Here is an 18,440-nt window from a genome sequence, read left to right as displayed (position 1 = left end):
AGGAACAGAGGGATTTGTTTGTGCTGAAAATTGTAATTGAATTGAATGTAAAAGGAACATTTGAATGGATGAATAAATTAATTTATTTAAACATGAGAAGTTGATCAGCGGGGCGGCACGGTGGTGTAGTGGTTAGCGCTGTCGCCTCACAGCAAGAAGGTCCGGGTTCGAGCCCCGTGGCCGGCGAGGGCCTTTCTGTGCGGAGTTTGCATGTTCTCCCCGTGTCTGTGTGAATGGTTGTCTGTGTCTATGTGTCAGCCCTGTGATGACCTGGCGACTTGTCCAGGGTGTACCCCGCCTTTCGCCCGTAGTCAGCTGGGATAGGCTCCAGCTTGCCTGCGACCCTGTAGAACAGGATAAAGCGGCTAGAGATAATGAGATGAGAAGTTGATCAGCAGAGCTGGTGGGGTTGTGCATGTACAGATGCAAATAATTACAAATACAAAAAAACCCTAAAAATATATACACAATCTTTAAAAAAAACCCAACAACTTAAAATATGTTGATTATCTGTTAATTATCTTCATCTCATTATCTGTAGCTGCTTTATCCTGTTCTACAGGGTCGCAGGCAAGCTGGAGCCTATCCCAGCTGACTACGGGCGAAAGGCGGGGTACACCCTGGACAAGTCGCCAGGTCATCACAGGGCCGACACATAGACACACACAACCATTCACACTCACATTCACACCTACGGTCAATTTAGAGTCACCAGTTAACCTAACCTGCATGTCTTTGGACTGGGGGAAACCGGAGCACCCGGAGGAAACCCACGCGGACACGGGGAGAACATGCAAACTCCGCACAGAAAGGCCCTCGCCGGCCCCGGGGCTCGAACCCGGACCTTCTTGCTGTGAGGCGACAGCGCTAACCACTACACCACTGTGCCGCCCCCTTAATTATCTTCACATTAAGTTAATTAACGGTATGCATAATAGTGTTTAGTTACAGCGGCAATAGGATAAAAGTTTATTTAGCTAATGTCAAATTTAGCTAGTAAACACCTGAATTCGTTTAAGTTATTGGCCGGTGATTCCTTGCTTGATAGACTGTTCCACGCTATTGCTCCTCTGTATCATATGGAGTTCCTAATATAATTCAATATTGTAGTCGAGTCTCTAAACTTCGAGTCCCCAGTGTTCAAGTCCAAGTCATTAAAAAAAATTTCAAGTCGAGTCCAAGAACAAGATTCCAACCGCACCATGTGACGGTGGCTGTTTCAGTGCCATTAAAATTAGTTTGTTCCTGAACATGACGTATGAACAGGTGAATGTGCTTCTCTTTATCAGGGAGTGTAAAGTATTCTGTCAGAGATGGTTGGGAGACGGATGTAAGTGCAGAAGGTGTGTTTATTAATACAAGTGAAGACGGTAAACAATCCAGAATGGCAGGCAAAATCGTAAAACAGTGAAACAGGTCGAGCAAGGCACAAACAGCCTATCGTAGACTCGGCAGAATCAAAGACGAGAAACAGGAAATCAGGGATCAGAAAACCAAACAAGGAAATAAGGCTTGTTAATGTATCAGCAATGCAACTCAATACTTCGCAAAGGAAGTGCATTTTCAGAGTTTTTATATCGGTGCGCTGATTGTGCCTTAATCCTGTGCAGGTGCGAGTCGTTTATGGTGCGTGCACGCGAGAGAGTCCGCTTGGCGTGCGTGCTGTTTGGAGCACACCCGAGAGTCAACAGTGGTGCTTGAAATTTTGTGAACCCTTTAGAATTTTCTATATTTCTGCATAAATATGACCTAAAACAACATCAGATTTTCACACAAGTCCTAAAAGTAGATAAAGAGAACCCAGTTAAACAAACGAGACAAAAATATACTTGGCCATTTATTTATTTATTGAGGAAAATGATCCAATATTACATATCTGTGAGTGGCAAAAGTATGTGAACCTTTGCTTTCAGTATCTGGTGTGACCCCCTTGTGCAGCAATAACTGCAACTAAACGTTTGCGGTAACTGTTGATCAGTCCTGCACACCGGCTTGGAGGAATTTTAGCCCGTTCCTCCGTCCAGAACAGCTTCAACTCTGGGATGTTGGTGGGTTTCCTCACATGAACTGCTCGCTTCAGGTCCTTCCACAACATTTCCATTGGATTAAGGTCAGGACTTTGACTTGACCATTCCAAAACATTAACTTTATTCTTCTTTAACCATTCTTTGGTAGAACGACTTGTGTGCTTAGGGTCGTTGTCTTGCTGCATTGGCCCACCTTCTCTTGAGATTCAGTTCATGGACAGATGTCCTGACATTTTCCTTTAGAGTTCGCTGGTATAATTCAGAATTCATTGTTCCATCAATGATGGCAAGCCATCCTGGCCCAGATGCAGCAAAACAGGCCCAAACCATGATACTACCACCACCATGTTTCACAGATGGGATAAGGTTCTTATGCTGGAATGCAGTGTTTTCCTTTCTCCAAACATAACGCTTCTCATTTAAACCAAAATGTTCTATTTTGGTCTCATCTATCCACAAAACATTTTTCCAATAGCCTTCTGGCTTGCCCATGTGATCTTTAGCAAACTGCAGACGAGCAGCAATGTTCTTTTTGGAGAGCAGTGGCTTTCTCCTTGCAACCCTGCCATGCACACCATTGTTGTTCAGTGTTCTCCTGATGGTGGACTCATGAACATTAACATTAGCCAATGTGAGAGAAGCCTTCAGTTGCTTAGAAGTTACCCTGGGGTCCTTTGTGACCTCGCCGACTATTACACGCCTTGCTCTTGGAGTGATCTTTGTTGGTCGACCACTCCTGGGGAGGGTAACAATGGTCTTGAATTTCCTCCATTTGTACACAATCTGTCTCACTGTGGATTGGTGGAGTCGAGACTCTTTACAGATGGTTTTGTAACCTTTTCCAGCCTGATGAGCATCAACAACGCTTTTTCTGAGGTCCTCAGAAATCTCCTTTGTTCGTGCCATGATACACTTCCACAAACATGTGTTGTGAAGATCAGACTTTGATAGATCCCTGTTCTTTAAATAAAACAGGGTGCCCACTCACACCTGATTGTCATCCCATTGATTGAAAACACCTGACTCTAATTTCACCTTCAAATTAACTGCTAATCCTAGAGGTTCACATACTTTTGCCACTCACAGATCTGTAATATTGGATCATTTTCCTCAATAAATAAATGACCAAGTATAATATTTTTGTCTCATTTGTTTAACTGGGTTCTCTTTATCTACTTTTAGGACTTGTGTGAAAATCTGATGTTGTTTTCGGTCATATTTATACAGAAATATAGAAAATTCTAAAGGGTTCACAAACTTTCAAGCACCACTATATCTGATGCACACACCACAGTGCGCAGGTGTGACACTCTTACACAAAATTAGGACAAAAATTAATGTAATGTAGATAAATATGCCAAATTATGGCATGTTACAAAAATAAAGAAAAAATCCGAGTCCTCGTCTACCGTTTATGAGTCCGAACGCAGTTAGTGCATGAGTCCGAGTCATCAGTGCTCAAGTCCAAGTCAAGAGCACAAGTCCTTAAAATTAGAGCATGAGTCGGACTCGAGTCTGAGTCCTAGGCTCAAATACTACAAGCCTGGTATAATTCATTTCTGGACTTGGAAGAATTATGTCTCCATTTCTTCTACTTTCACGGCTTGAATTCCTCTGTGCAGATAAATCCTTGAATTCTGTAACAGTATAACCTTTTATGCCTTTGAAGACAAACTCCGTTAATCGTACATTGTCTCCAAAGTCTCCCATCCTGTTTACGGTAAAACTTCTTCAGTGCTGTCCCCTACGACGGTCCCTATACAATACGCCCGGCCCTTGCAAGAAGTTTTTCCAGGTTGCTTAAATGTGTCTCGTTGCATGAGCCCCAAACTATTAGACCATACATAACTGATGGCAGTACAACCTTCGTGTAGAAGTCCTTCATATGCTTCCAGTGAAGAAACCGCATACATCGGCGTAAACTTAGTTTAGACGCAAAGGACTTCGCTACATTTGCAGCATGAGCTGACCAGGACATCTTATTGTCCACTTGAACTCCAAGGAGTCGATCGGAGGTTGTCCACTTTATGATGATGTTACCAAGATGCAGAGCTTGAATGGGACCAATAAATGGTTTCCATTGCATGATCGTTGCCTTGCACTTGTCTGGATGGGGTACCAGTGGATTCCTGTCACACCATTTCTTGAGTTCAGCTAGGACATTGTTTAGTGTGTTTGTTAATACGTTAAATATTGTTGTATCGTCTGCATTCAAGTAGGTTTCCGCAGAACATGCTAACTTTGGGAGGTCGTTTGTGAAAAGCGAGAATAATGTGGGTCCGAGGACTGACCCTTGTGGTACTCCATGCGATATAAACTGTGTAATATCTGAGTCACGTCCATTGATTCTGACGAGTTGTCTTCGTTCTGTGAGGTAATTCTTTAACCACAGCCAAATATCTCCTCTAATTCCAAGGTTGTTCAGCTTTTGCACGAACATTATGTGACTGTGTTGAAAGCTTTGGTAAAAACCGACAAACAGTATTCCCACAAATAACTTTTCTTTCTGCTGCTTCTTCTCTCCACTTCTCTGTAATGTGCATTTAAGAGCTGTTCTGTTGACTTTCCCTTCTTATTGAAATAAAAGGCACAAGAAATCCCATTTAGAGTTTGCCAAAAGAAGTTGGAGACTCGTCAGACATGGAAAAGGGTATCTGGTTAGATGAGACCATTTTATAATGCTTGGTTTGGTAGAAACCCAATACTGCTCATCATTCTGTGGACTCAATCCTGCAGTAAAGCCTGGTGGTGGTAGCATCATGCTGTGGGAATGCTTTTCATCAGCAGGGACTGGGAAACCGGTCAGGATTCAAGGCCTAGAAGAAAACCTGTTTCAATTTGCAAGAGACTTGAGAGGAGGGTGGAGGTTTACCTTTGAACAGGACGACCATCCTAAGCATACTGGCAAAGCTTCAGTGGATTGATTCACAACCAGGATACTCAGTGTTCATGTCCCAGTCAAAGCCCAGATCTCAGTCTGGTTGAGAATTTTTATCAAGACTTGAACATTATTCACCAACATTAAGAAGATGTGTAAAACTGATAGACACGCATCCTCTGCAAAAGTATTGAGTACTGACCCAGAAGAGTGAGTACAGTACTAATACTGCCAAATATGTATCTTTTGTGGGGTTTTTGGTTGGTTGGTTGGTTGGTTGGTTGAATTACCATTTCTGTCACAATATAACATTGTACCCCTTCAAATGTTAAGACAATCTGTAAATCAAATGCTAAAAAAAGGTACCTTATGGGTCCATGTGGCTACTGCTTATAAATAAAATAGTTTTCTGATCCCATGTCCATACAGTAAATATCGCATATATACAGTACATGTTATCAGTTCTACTCGCCTCATCTCTTGCAAGCATCACCAAGCTGTGAGCAGCATCAGGGCTTGGAGTATTTTGGCTACCAATTTTGTTTCCTGTGTTTTTTGTTCGAAATTCAGTGCTGTGAACTAGATCTATTTTCAAAATACTAAGAAAGGAAGCGCTTGTTCATGAATCGTCTTAGGCCAAGTTTACATTAGACCGTATCTGTCTCGTTTTCTTCGCGGATGCACTGTCCGTTTACATTAAAACGCCGGGAAACGGGAATCCGTCAGGGTCCACGTATTCAATCCAGATAGTGTCTGGTCCGGTGCTGTGTAAACATTGAGAATACGCGGATACGCTGTGCTGAGCTCTAGCTGGCGTCGTCATTGGACAACGTCACTGTGACATCCACCTTCCTGATTCACTGGCGTTGGTCATGTGACGCGACTGCTGAAAAACGGCGCGGACTTCCGCCTTGTATCGCCTTTCATTAAAGAGTATAAAAGTATGAAAATACTGCAAATACTGATGCAAATACTGCCCATTGTGTAGTTATGATTGTCTTTAGGCTTGCCATCCTTCCACTTGCAAGTGGTAAGTGATATGCACTGGGATCACACACACAGCGGCTCAGTCCCGAATCACTGCTCGTGCACTTCACTCGCGCGCTCTGTGAGCTGCGCAGGGCCGGAGTGCGCACCCTCCAGAGGGCACTCGCTGTTCAGGGCGGAGTGATTTGGAGCGCAGGATGCCTGCGGAGCCGAGCGTATCCGTGTATTGGCGTTGCTGTGTGCACGCAAATCGTGTATTGGCGTTGCTGTGTGCACACTAATCGTTTTAAAAACGTTAATCTGATGATCCGCTGATACGGTCTAATGTAAACCCCACCTTAGAAGCATTATTTGGTACTAATGAGCACGTTTTGTTTCACAAGTGTAGTGTAAAGACACTAAAATTAAAAAAAAAATTAAAGCGAATAGCAGAAGGAAGTTTGATATCGGCTTTTTGATATATCTGCCAAAAAGCTAACCACCCCCCCCCCCCCCCCCAAAAAAAAAAAAAAAAAAACTTACAAAACCTTTCATTTGACCTTTCATAAGGACCAAACAAAAGCTGTGATAATCAAAAGGTCAATTTTCTTAAAATAAACCCCACTTACTCGATATCGAATCAGCAGCCTTGGCGAACCACGAGGTGAATTTCGTTTATCTTTTTATCTGCCGATTATCTTCCGATAGTATGAAGTTATAATGAGGTTTCTCTTATTTCGTTTCTGGTTCTGATTGGTTCCGAAGTTTATCAAGAAGTAGAACGGGTAATCGAACTCGATCAGGATAAGTGCTGATTGGTTACGAAGTTTCACTATCGTTGCACTCATTCTTACAACATGATGCCATAATGGCGTCACCACTCGTTCTTGTGTACCTTTGATAACGCGAGACTACGATTCACCGTTCTGGTGATTTGTAATGCTTATGCGTATGCACAGTGCGCTATTGTTACACTCCTTCTTACAATGTGATGGCATGGCGGCTACTGCCTCGCTTCGCCTCTATGAGGCAGTAGCTACAAAAATCTAAATTTAAGTCATTTTCAAGTCCAGGCTGTAAATTTTTCCAAATGTGGAAAAGTTCAACAGGGTCAATACTTACGCATGACACTTTACAGAGGATGGAGAGATGTAATTGTAAGTCAGAGAGCAGGTTTTGTGTGAAACAGGTTGGCTGCGTATGTCTGAATAGGGTCGAGAGCAGAGATGAAACTTACTTCGGGCAGATAAACGTGAGTAGGAGCAAGAGGAGCAGGGTTTGCAGCGCTGGCTGCTGCCTCGGCTGCTTTAGCCTCCGCTGAAAGACACAGACATGAAATTTGTGCCAACTATATCTAATAATTCATCACACAACATTGTTTTCTCCAAAAAAAAATCCAGATCATGTTTTGAATCTGCACCAGTGTTCTTGTATTATATTAAAATATCTTAATTTGGAAATTAATAATAATAATAATGTGACTTGGGTACACTATACAGCAGGGGTCACCAAACTTTTTTCTCTGGGGGCCACATTGTCGTTCCTGACTGTGATGGGGGCCGGGGTCGGGTCAGCTATATCACATAGAATTGTATGACCCAGACAAATATGACCACCAGCAGGCCTCATTGTGTAGTAGAGATTACTAGCCTGGCACGGCCATCCACACTACTATATCCACACTACTAGATCAACACTTGATTCCTGGCACATATTTGTTTATCTTTACTAGTGGTTTGCAAAAGTAGTAATCGAGTCTTCACACTTTGTTTTAATTTGAAATACCACTGATATTCCATTTATTTATTTTCTAATAAAAATAATATCAAAGCTGTCAAGGTAAGAAACATCTGCCTAGTTGAGGTGATTGACACTGGCAAAGGTGAGTGGAAAATTAGAAATTGTAGGTAGGCCTGTTGATATTATTAATAATATAAATAATAATTGTATGCAGCACTTAATAAAGGTCAAATAAATAGGCCTATAAAATAAATACATTTTAAAAAACAGTGAAATTATAATAATATGAGCAATAGATCACAGCAGTTGTGCTGTGTCCTGCACGTCATTGCTCTCATCCATGGCCAAAGCAAAAAACTCATATTCTGACGCTTTCTCATTCAGCTGGTCATACACGGTGTCCCCCAAATCTTTGGTTCGCCTGGTCATAGTAGGTGCGGAGAGACTCACCGCGTTGAGCGCATCCTTCTTGTCGGGACACGCCTCCTTAGCCACAGCAAGCATGCATACTTTAACAAAGTCCCCATCAGTAAACAGCTTTCCATGGGTAGCTAGTAGGTGAGCTACCTTATAGCTAGCTCAGACAGCAGCCTGGTTGATCTGGGTTTGGTGAAGGAATACATTCTGTTGTGCAGCCAGTCTGCATTTCATCCTCCGAATCCTGTCTTCTCTTGTTTGCCCTCGCAAACTAGCATACTCTTTGTGGCGGGTTTCGTAGTGACGACGCAGATTATATTCTTTGAAAACCGGCACACTTTCTTTACATACAAGACAAACTGCACGGTCCTTACACTGAACGAAAAAATAATCGGTGGTCCACTGTTCTTTAAAAACTCTGCACTCTCTGTCAGCTTTTCGCTGACCGCTAGCCATTTTGCTGTCCTGAACACTGACAGTTCTCTGCGCGTGCGCTGCCTGTCACTGCTTGATCGCGAGCATATGACGAAAATTCGGAAAATATGAATAGTTAATTTTATAACTAAATATCAATTTTAATTGATAAAATCAACAAAATACAAGATGCAGACATGTTATTATTTGCCAAAAAGCAATTTAAAAAAATAGGCCATGACCACTTTTGGGGATTGCCTCATAGGGCCGGTTTAAGTGATGGGGGGCAGAGGGGCTGGGGGGGCCGGTCAAAGGGGGGTGGTGGGCCGGATCTGGCCCGCGGGCCGTAGTTTGGTGACCCCTGCTATACAGTATTCAATTATGAGAGAACCAAAATCAGTCATTTATTCTATATAATTGCTGATTCTCCTACTTTCCTGTAGCTTCAGGTCTATGAGAGGTAGAGGTAGACATGATATACTCTGAACACTCTGTCACTAATATTTTTTTAGTCTTCATTCAGGCTATAAGTGCTCATCTAGAAGTGTCTCCGTCCTATCCATATTATAATTCATGTTTATCAGGAAACTGATCATTATTCTGGCCGTGAGATCTCTGATGTTCTCTGGCTGTGGTCTGGACCTGCAGGTGTACGTGGTAGATCAGGGTTGAGAGGGGCTTGGGCCAGTGAGGCGGAGTAAGGTGGAGGGGGCACGTAGGCTGCAGCGCCATCAAAACCCGAAGGATGGGGATAGAGTGCACCTGGAAACAAGCCAGAATAGTGAGTCAGGGAAGCAGACATACAGCACTAATCATCCATTTCCTCATACAACTGCCATTAAAAAATTACAAACAGCATTAACGGTAAGTTAGAGTGCTCAGCGTAAATGAGTGCACCCCCTTTGAAAAGTAACATTTTAAACAATATCTCAATGAACACAAACAATTTCCAAAATGTTGACAAGACAAAGTTTAATATAACATCTGTTTAACTTATAACGTGAAAGTAAGGTTAATAATATAACTTAGATTACACATTTTTCAGTTTTACTCAAATTAGGGTGGTGCAAAAATGAGTACACCCCACAACAAAAACTACTACATCGAGTACTTTGTATGGCCTCCATGATTTTTAATGACAGCACCAAGTCTTCTAGGCATGGAATGAACAAGTTGGCGACATTTTGCAACATCAATCTTTTTCCATTCTTCAACAACGACCTCTTTTAGTGACTGGATGCTGGATGGAGAGTGATGCTCAACTGGTCTCTTCAGAATTCCCCAAAGAAAATAATTTCTTTACACCACAAAGGTGAAGGCTACAAGAAGATCAGCAAAGCTTTACTTATCAGTCGGAATACTGTAGCAAAAGTGGTACAAAAATTTAAGAAAGATGGAACTGCAACCATCTCACAGAGACGTCCAGGTCGTCCACGGAAGTTAACACCTTGACAGGAGCGTCTTCTGATGAGAAGGGCTGAAGAAAATCGGCATGCAAGTTCACTGCAGTTATCTAAAGAAGTAGAAAGCCAAACTGGGGTGACTATTTCCCGTGACACAATACGGCGTACACTGCAGAGGAATGGCATGCATGGATGCCGTCCACGAAAGAAGCCTCTCCTAAAGCCCAGGCACAAAAAAGCCCACCTAGAGTTTGCCAGGGCCCATGCTGACAAAGATGAAGACTACTGGGACTCTATACTCTGGAGTGATGAGACCAAGATAAATGTTTTTGGAACTGATGGCTTCAAAACTGTATGGCGTCGCAAAGGTGAGGAATACAAAGAAAAATGCATGGTGCCTCCAGTGAAACATGGTGGTGGCAGTGTCCTTATGTGGGGCTGCATGAGTGCTGCTGGTGTCGGGGAGCTGCATTTCATTGACGGCATCATGAATTCACAGATGTATTGCTCTATACTGAAAGAGAAGATGCTACCATCGCTCCATGCCCTTGGTCGTCGTGCACTTTTCCAACATGACTAAACACACATCTAAGGCCACTGTTGGATTTCTGAAGAAGAACAGGGTGAAAGTGATTTCAGTGGCCAAGTATGTCTCCTGATCTGAACCCAATCGAACACCTATGGGGAATTCTGAAGAGACCAGTTGAGCATCACTCTCCATCCAGCATCCAGTCACTAAAAGAGGTCGTTGTTGAAGAATGGAAAAAGATTGATGTTGCAAAATGTCGCCAACTTGTTCATTCCATGCCTAGAAGACTTGGTGCTGTCATTAAAAATCATGGAGGCCATACAAAGTACTAGATGATGTAGTTTTTGTTGTGGGGTGTACTCATATTTGCACCACCCTAATTTGAGTAAAACTGAAAAAACGTGTACTCCAAGTTATATTATTAACCTTACTTTCCCGTTATAAGTTAAACAGATGTTATATTAAACTTTGTCTTGTCAACATTTTGGAAACTGTTTGTGTTCATTGAGATATTGTTTAAAATGTTACTTTTAAAAGGGGGTGTACTAATTTACGCTCAGCACTGTAATTTGCACCTTCGTTGTTCATCTTTTCAGACCAACTAAAAACATATGTTTTAGAACAGCAGCTCTTTAACCATCATGTCTGTTTGCCTTTGAAATCAGAAGCCATGACCTGAGAGACCTTCATAATGGTGTGTCAGTCAGTCCACACATGGTGTTGTAGTCGAGTCTCGAGTCCCCAGCGTTCAAGTCCAAATCATCTCATCTCATTATCTCTAGCCGCTTTATCCTGTTCTACAGGGTCGCAGGCAAGCTGGAGCCTATCCCAGCTGACTACGGGCGAAAGGCGGGGTACACCCTGGACAAGTCGCCAGGTCATCACAGGGCTGACACATAGACACAGACAACCATTCACACTCACATTCACACCTACGCTCAATTTAGAGTCACCAGTTAACCTAACCTGCATGTCTTTGGACTGTGGGGGAAACCGGAGCACCCGGAGGAAACCCACGCGGACATGGGGAGAACATGCAAACACCACACAGAAAGACCCTCGCTGGCCGCTGGGCTCGAACCCGGAACCTTCTTGCTGTGAGGCGACCATGCTAACTACTACACCACCGTACCGACTCGGCAGAATCGAAGACGAGAAACAGGAAATTAGGGATCAGGAAACCAAACAAGGAAATAAGGCTTGTTAATGTATCAGCAACATAATTCAATACTTCGCAAAGTAAGTGTTTTTTCACAGTTTTTATATCGGCGCGCTGCTTGCGCCTTAATCCTGTGCAGGTGCGAGTCATTTACGGCGTGCGCGCGCAAGAGAGTCCGCTTGGTGCGCGCGCTGTCCGGAGCACGTCCGAGAGTCTATCTGATGCATGCGACAAGGTGCACAGGTGTGACACTCTTTTACACAAAATTAGTACAAAAATTAATGTAGATATAAATATCTTGTGCCAAATTATTATGGCTTGTTACAAAAAATAAAGAAAAAATCTGAGTCCTCGTCTCCAATTTGAGTCCGAATGCAGTTAATGTATGAGTCCAAGTTCGAGTGCTTAAAATTAGGGCAGGAGTCGGACTTGAGTACTACAAGCCTGGTGCACACACAGTGTATTACCTGGAGGTGGAGGAGCAGGGTACGAATAGCCAGGAGGAGGTGGTGCAGTGGAGTAGATGCCGTTCGCTGGAGGGGGAGGTGGGTAAGCATATGAGCCATTAGCCATGTATGGACAGCCAAAATTGGGGGTCACAGGCTGCCCTCTGGAGGCTAGGAGGAGAAATCACAAATACAGCTTATACACATTTTATTTGCTTTTTATATATATATATATATATATATATATATATATATATATATATATATATATATAAAATGAGTGATTCCACGCTTATGGGTACTGAAATGGAGACATGAACTTATTTTTAAAAATTCACCTAAAACCATTTCTTTTTTTTACCATCAGGTCACAAAACATGTAATCTTTAATGAATGATATGTTAAAAGATAACTTTAATTTTCTGAGATGTAATAAAAACATATTTATATGCCAAAGTCAGAACGTAACAGAAGCGTTGTGGACATATAGATTCTCAATTTTAACAATGTAGAATTACTTTTTGAAACATAGGAAGGTGATGTTTTAGCAAATATAATTAATAAACATGTGTAGTAGAATAAACATACACATTCTTTCAATAAGATTAACATGGTATATAGCGAGATTGTAATTAATTTGTAACAGACGCGAGATGGACAATCGTAACAGAAGTAATGTAACAGACATCATTTTGGAACTCATAGGCTTGACTTTGGCGCATAAATATGTTTTTATTACATCTCAGAAAATTAAAGTTATCTTTTAACATATCATTCATTAAAGATTACATGTTTTGTGACCTGATGGTAAAAAAAGAAATGGTTTTAGGTGAATTTTTAAAAATAAATACATGTCCCCATTTCAGTACCCATAAGCGTGGAATCACTCATATATATAAAATTGTCTCCTTTCAGGTGACCTGAGCGCACCCTGGTCAAAGAGCAAAGAAAAAGAGGAAAATGAGGATTAGGAAATTTACTATTAGGCACACAACAGGCATAATAAAATACAGCTACAGTATCAGAACCAAGCATGTTACAATCTCCAAAAAGCAGACTGTGCAGCTTCAGCAGTGGTTAAGGATCTGGGCTAGCCATCAGAAGGGCGTGGGTTAAAATCTCAGCACCGCCACGTTGCCATTATCGGGCTCTTGAACACGACCTTGTCATGGCTGACCCAGCATTCAGACCATGGCTTTGTAAATACAAGTAGTTCACTGTACTGTGTATACATGTCACACGTTTTCAGTATACCAAGGGAAAGGGTTGGAGCTTATGTACTGTTGTGGTGTTTTCAATTTGTATACAGTAATTATTAAGTATCGGCACCTCTGATCACTCGGAGAAAACGTGAATTTAGTTGCATTTCATCTAAACCTGAAAGGAACCTTAAATTTAGAAGTACCGTATTTATTCTAATAAACGCGCCCGGGCGCGATGCAAAACATGAAGGGGGAGCGTCAATTTCGACCCTGAAATGACAAAAATCGAACATGACAAAATCATCGGAATTTAAAACATTTATTTTGAAACACATGAAAATACAGTTATATGTCCAAAAAGTCAATTAAACAATGTCCAGCTCGCTTATAAGGATAACATTGGTAAGTAAACTATTTGTAGTGACGCCACAATTCACATCATCGTCGATGTTTATGAGCTCACAAAACAAAATGTCGTCCTCAAAACGATCCTTCACCGCTAGTTTTAAGTTAAAGGTTGTAGAACTGGCAGAGCAGAAAGGCAAACACTTAGCTGCAAAAACATTTAATGTTCACCGTAAACGTGTACAAGAGTGGTGCAAACAAAAGGTACATCTCCACCCGTATTGATATCCGCAGCAGAGTGAATGTCCGTATTTTATACTGTCCATGTTTACTAACGCGATTTCCGGTAAAAAAAATCAGCGGTGAAATTGAACGTCTCTGTTGTGGTTTGTTGGATTTAAAGTTTGTTAAATGAAGAAAATGGTTGGTAAATACTATTCTAGCTCTGAAAATCGTGGAGGCGCGTCAAATAGGGAGGGCGCTTCTATAAGGATAAATACGGTAAATGTAAGTACCTTTACTGAACTTTTTAAATTAATTAAATATACTTGGTATTCTTAAAAGTGGGCGGCACGATGGTGTAGTGGTTAGCGCTGTCGCCTCACAGCAAGAAGGTCTGGGTTCGAGCCCCGGGGCCGGCGAGGGCCTTTCTGTGTGAAGTTTGCATGTTCTCCCCGTGTCCGCGTGGGTTTCCTCCGGGTGCTCCGGTTTCCCCAACAGTCCAAAGACATGCAGGTTAGGTCAACTCTAAATTGACCGTGAGTGTGAATGGTTGTCTGTGGCTACATCCACATGACAACGGCAACGAGATTTTTTTTTTTTTAGCAGGTAAAAAAAATATCGCGTCCACATGGGCAACGGATCAGTAAAATATCAGGTACATATGGCAACGCAACGCTTGCTGAAAACGATGCAATGCACATGCCACACCTCTACGTGCGCTGTAAGACGGTCCCATCGGAGACACCAGAACAATAGAAGAAGTAGGACGCATGCGCATAAACCCCTTCTTCTACCCGGCGTGAAGCACTCGCAGGAAGAGAGAGCGAGAGTGCTGCTTGTTCTAGTCATGTGGTTGTGACGTCATCGTAAACAAATCCGTTCTACTCATCCAGACGATTTCGCAACGGCGCCATTGCCAGATTTTTCCACTCTGGAAACCGTTCTCAAAAAATATCGTGATGATAAATTTCATCGGATTCACCTGAATCCGTTGCCGTGTGGACAGGGCCTGTGTCTATGTGTCAGCCCTGTGATGACCTGGCGACTTGTCCAGGGTGTACCCCGCCTTTCGCCCGTAGTCAGCTGGGATAGGCTCCAGCTTGCCTGCGACCCTGTAGAACAGGATAAAGCGGCTACAGATAATGAGATGAGATGAGATTCTTAAAAGTAGGAGTGACTAAGTACATTTAAATGTTAAATTTAGTAACTTTAAGTCACATCTTGAATGTTCCTTTTAACAGCATTTCATTATCTTTAAGACGTCATGGAAAGTCACAAAGTTATACTAAAATAATTCTTCTGAAAGTTATAAGTAAATACACTGAAATTTAGCCCATTTCATAAACTTTTAGGATACTTTTAAGAATATCTTAAAGCTGTTAATTCATCTAGTGTAATCCTTTATTTGCTGTCTAGTGACTTTTTAGTTAAATCAGCATTGCTTTTGGACTGCAACAGCATCTGAATAACAACCTACAGCACTATATACATGCTTACACCTCTAGGGATACATTTTAGTTTATCTGTTTTAAAGCAGGCTTGTAGTACTCGAGTCCGACTCGTGCCCTAATTTTAAGGACTCGTGACTCGACTTGGACTTGAACACTGATGACTCATGCCGCTTTTCCACTACAAACGCGGCTGAGCCGTGTCGAGCTGAGCGGGGCTGTTGGAGTTGCATTTCGACTACAACCGCGCTGAACCGTGCTGGCTGGAAGTGGGTGGACACATTGGGTGGAGTTAGCAAAAGTGGGTGGACGTCACGTGTTGTCGTTAAGCGGCGCAAACAGTGACAGCAGTGACCTTTTAAGCGGTAGTCTCACGACCCGGATAGTAAACAATAAACATGGAGGACATGGAGTCGTTAGTGTTGCTGGTCTTGGTGCTGTGGCTTGTTGTCACCGACAACGCCAACAGATACTGGCAAGAGCATATAGATGAGGCGAGGCGCATAAGGCTTCATAATTCTCGTAATTCGTAATTCTTCTTCTTCCGGGTTTACGGTGTTTACAGATCCCAGCGTGCTCGCGGGGCGTGTGTGGGCATGTGAGGACACTCCTCCTCACCAGTCAGTGCACAGGGGAGTGTCTGTTCACGCCCCCAGCCTCACTCGACTCGCTTTGGCTCGCTTCAGCCCCACTCCAAAACGGTGCAAGTTTTAGGGGCTAAGCAGGGCTGAAGCGAGCTGAGTCGTGCTGTTTTTTGGTAGTCGAAACGCGAGCCGTGTCGGGCTGAAGTGAGCTGAAGCGAGCTGAAAAAGGGTAGTGGAAAAGGGCCATCAGACTCGTGCATGAACTGCATTCGGACTCGTAAATTAGAGACGAGGACTCTGATTTTTTTTCTTTATTTTTTGTAACGTCAATAATTTGGCATAAGATATTTATATCTACATTAATTTTTATACTAATTTCATGCAAGAGAATGAACCTGTTCATACGTCATGTTCAGGAACAAACTAACGTTAATGGCGCTGAAACGCCTGGAGAGAACGCCGCTAGGATTGTCCGCTTTGCTTATACAGAAAAAAATGTGGGGAAAAAAAAATGCCCTGCTACGTGTTCCATATGTAGAAGAACTATCGAGGAGACTACGGGGACGACCTCGAACTTCAATCGTCATTTGGCGAGACTCCACCCAGAGAAGGCAGTGACATGCTATGTTCATCGCTCTGTTGATAGTAGGCGGGGCTTGCTGAGTGATGAACTAGCTAGTGTTAACCCTCTCTCATGTTATTTGCTCTGTTGATAGTGGGCGGGGCTTGCTGAGCGATGAACAAGCTTTTTATCTGTAGCCTGTTAACTAAAATGGTGCAGTTGAGCAGGAACGTTAGTCCGACACAGCAGCAGAGACGCTTTCACATAAACGCAGCAACAACCACCGTCAAATGGTGCGGTTGGAGTCTTGTTCTCAGACTTGACTTGAAATTTTCTTTAATGACTCGGACTCGAGGTTTAGTGACTCGACTACAAGACTGGTTTAAAATCGTTCATTTTTGGTAAAGTTGCTTTGTGACAATGTCTGTTGGTAAAAGCGCTATACAAATAAATTGCCTTGCCTTTCCAAAAAAAAAAAAAAACCCTGTAGAAACTGGGAACAGTAGATATATTTACCTTGAGATGCCACCTGCATCATGTACTGTCCAAACTCAATAGCTCCACCAGAGACAAATATCAGCTTGAATGTTGCAGAACCCTCCCAACCACCTAGAAAGCAAAAGACATCCAATATATTTTAACGGGGTTAACGTGCCAATTCTGGTGTTTAATTAACACGGACAGATTTATACTCATTATTAAGTTCGGTCGGTTAACGATTGGGGAACTGAGGTGGTGTTTACATTAGACCGTATCTGTCTCGTTTTCGTCGCGGATGCACTGTCCGTTCACATTAAAACGCCGGGAAACGACTCCACAGGCGGAACAACTTGAATCCGCCAGGGCCCACGTATTCAATCCATTACGTATCTGATCCGGTGCTGTGTAAACATTGAGAAACGAGGATACGCTGTGCTGAGCTCTAGCTGACGTCGTCATCGGACAACGTCACCGTGACATCCACCTTCCTGATTTGCTGGCGTTGGTCATGCCACGTTGGTCATGTGACGCGACTGCTGAAAAACGGCACAGGCACGGACTTTCACTTCCTGCTATTTGTCCCGAATCACTGCTCGTGCGCTCTGTGAGCTGCGCAGGGCCGGAGTGCGCACCCTCCAGAGAGCACTCGCTGTTCAGGGCGGAGTGATTTGGAGCGCAGGATGCCTGCGGAGCCGAGCGTATCCGTGTATTGGCGTTGCTGTGTGCACGCGAATCGTTTTAAAAACGTTGATCTGATGATCCGCTGATACGGTCTAATGTAAACACCACCTCAGATGTCCTCGGCTCAATTTCTCCCTGACTAAGCCCTAGCACTATCATTTAGTGCTCATGTCTGATGGTTCCTATAGTTATTTAAAACAGGTATTTTGAGGTTTCCTGATAAACGTTTCAAATGCACAGCTCTAAAACACCGGACAGAACATAAGACTTGTGTGACTTCTGTCCTGAACTGCATACGAAGTTAAAGTGTATGTCATGCCTTATTGTAATGCCTTAAAATGAATATATATCATTAGTAACGGCCAAAATGAATTAATAAAGCAGGGGGAAAATAATATTATGTTATTTTATTATCAAGCACAAAACTATTGATAAATCGTGGCGTCCGGATTCCGGAAAAAGGCAGCCTTGGCTCAGGGCTAATCTCGCATGATGTTACACGTGAAACCTGGGCCATTATCTGGGTCATTCCGGTTCATCTGACTCCGTGCTTGTTTACTCGCTGAAATTGGATATTGTTGTTGGAATCTTACAAAAACGACGATGTGAAAGCGCTGAGTTGTGTTTGGATGTTCAAATCCATATACAACAGGACATTCGGTTCATGAATTTCCGAGAAATGACACTGAAGCGACAGTGGGTGAGGTTTGTGCAAACGAAATGGGCAGATCTGATGTCGCCTACTAATAATAAATCTGATTCATCAAGTGTTCACCACCACCAGAACGACCACGTGGGAATTACTGGAGCAAAAAAGAAACCCATTGATTTAATAAATGACATTTGATCTGACATTTGGAGAGTTTGTCGATTCCCCTATTAAGCCGCACACACACAGTGTGCACCGGATGCAGGATTATGAGCGACATTTACACGC

General features: G+C 42.8%; 1 protein-coding gene across 1 annotated transcript in view; it reads right to left on the bottom strand.

The window, feature by feature from the left end:
- Positions 1–18,440, bottom strand: part of wbp2 (WW domain binding protein 2) — a 30,255-nt gene that overhangs the window by 859 nt on the left and 10,956 nt on the right. Inside the window, exons 4-7 of the mRNA XM_060940286.1 lie at positions 16,859–16,951; positions 12,001–12,150; positions 9,085–9,204; positions 7,109–7,188 (exon numbers count right to left, since the gene is read on the bottom strand). Coding sequence (XP_060796269.1) covers positions 7,109–7,188; positions 9,085–9,204; positions 12,001–12,150; positions 16,859–16,951 — 443 coding nt within the window. The remainder of the gene's footprint in view (positions 1–7,108; positions 7,189–9,084; positions 9,205–12,000; positions 12,151–16,858; positions 16,952–18,440) is intronic.

This window comes from Neoarius graeffei, chromosome 14 (assembly GCF_027579695.1).
Source record: "Neoarius graeffei isolate fNeoGra1 chromosome 14, fNeoGra1.pri, whole genome shotgun sequence".
In the NCBI taxonomy this organism is placed as follows: Eukaryota; Metazoa; Chordata; class Actinopteri; order Siluriformes; family Ariidae; genus Neoarius; species Neoarius graeffei.
The sequence above is the reverse complement of the archived record's forward strand: the minus strand, read 5'-3'. Positions and strand labels throughout refer to the sequence as shown.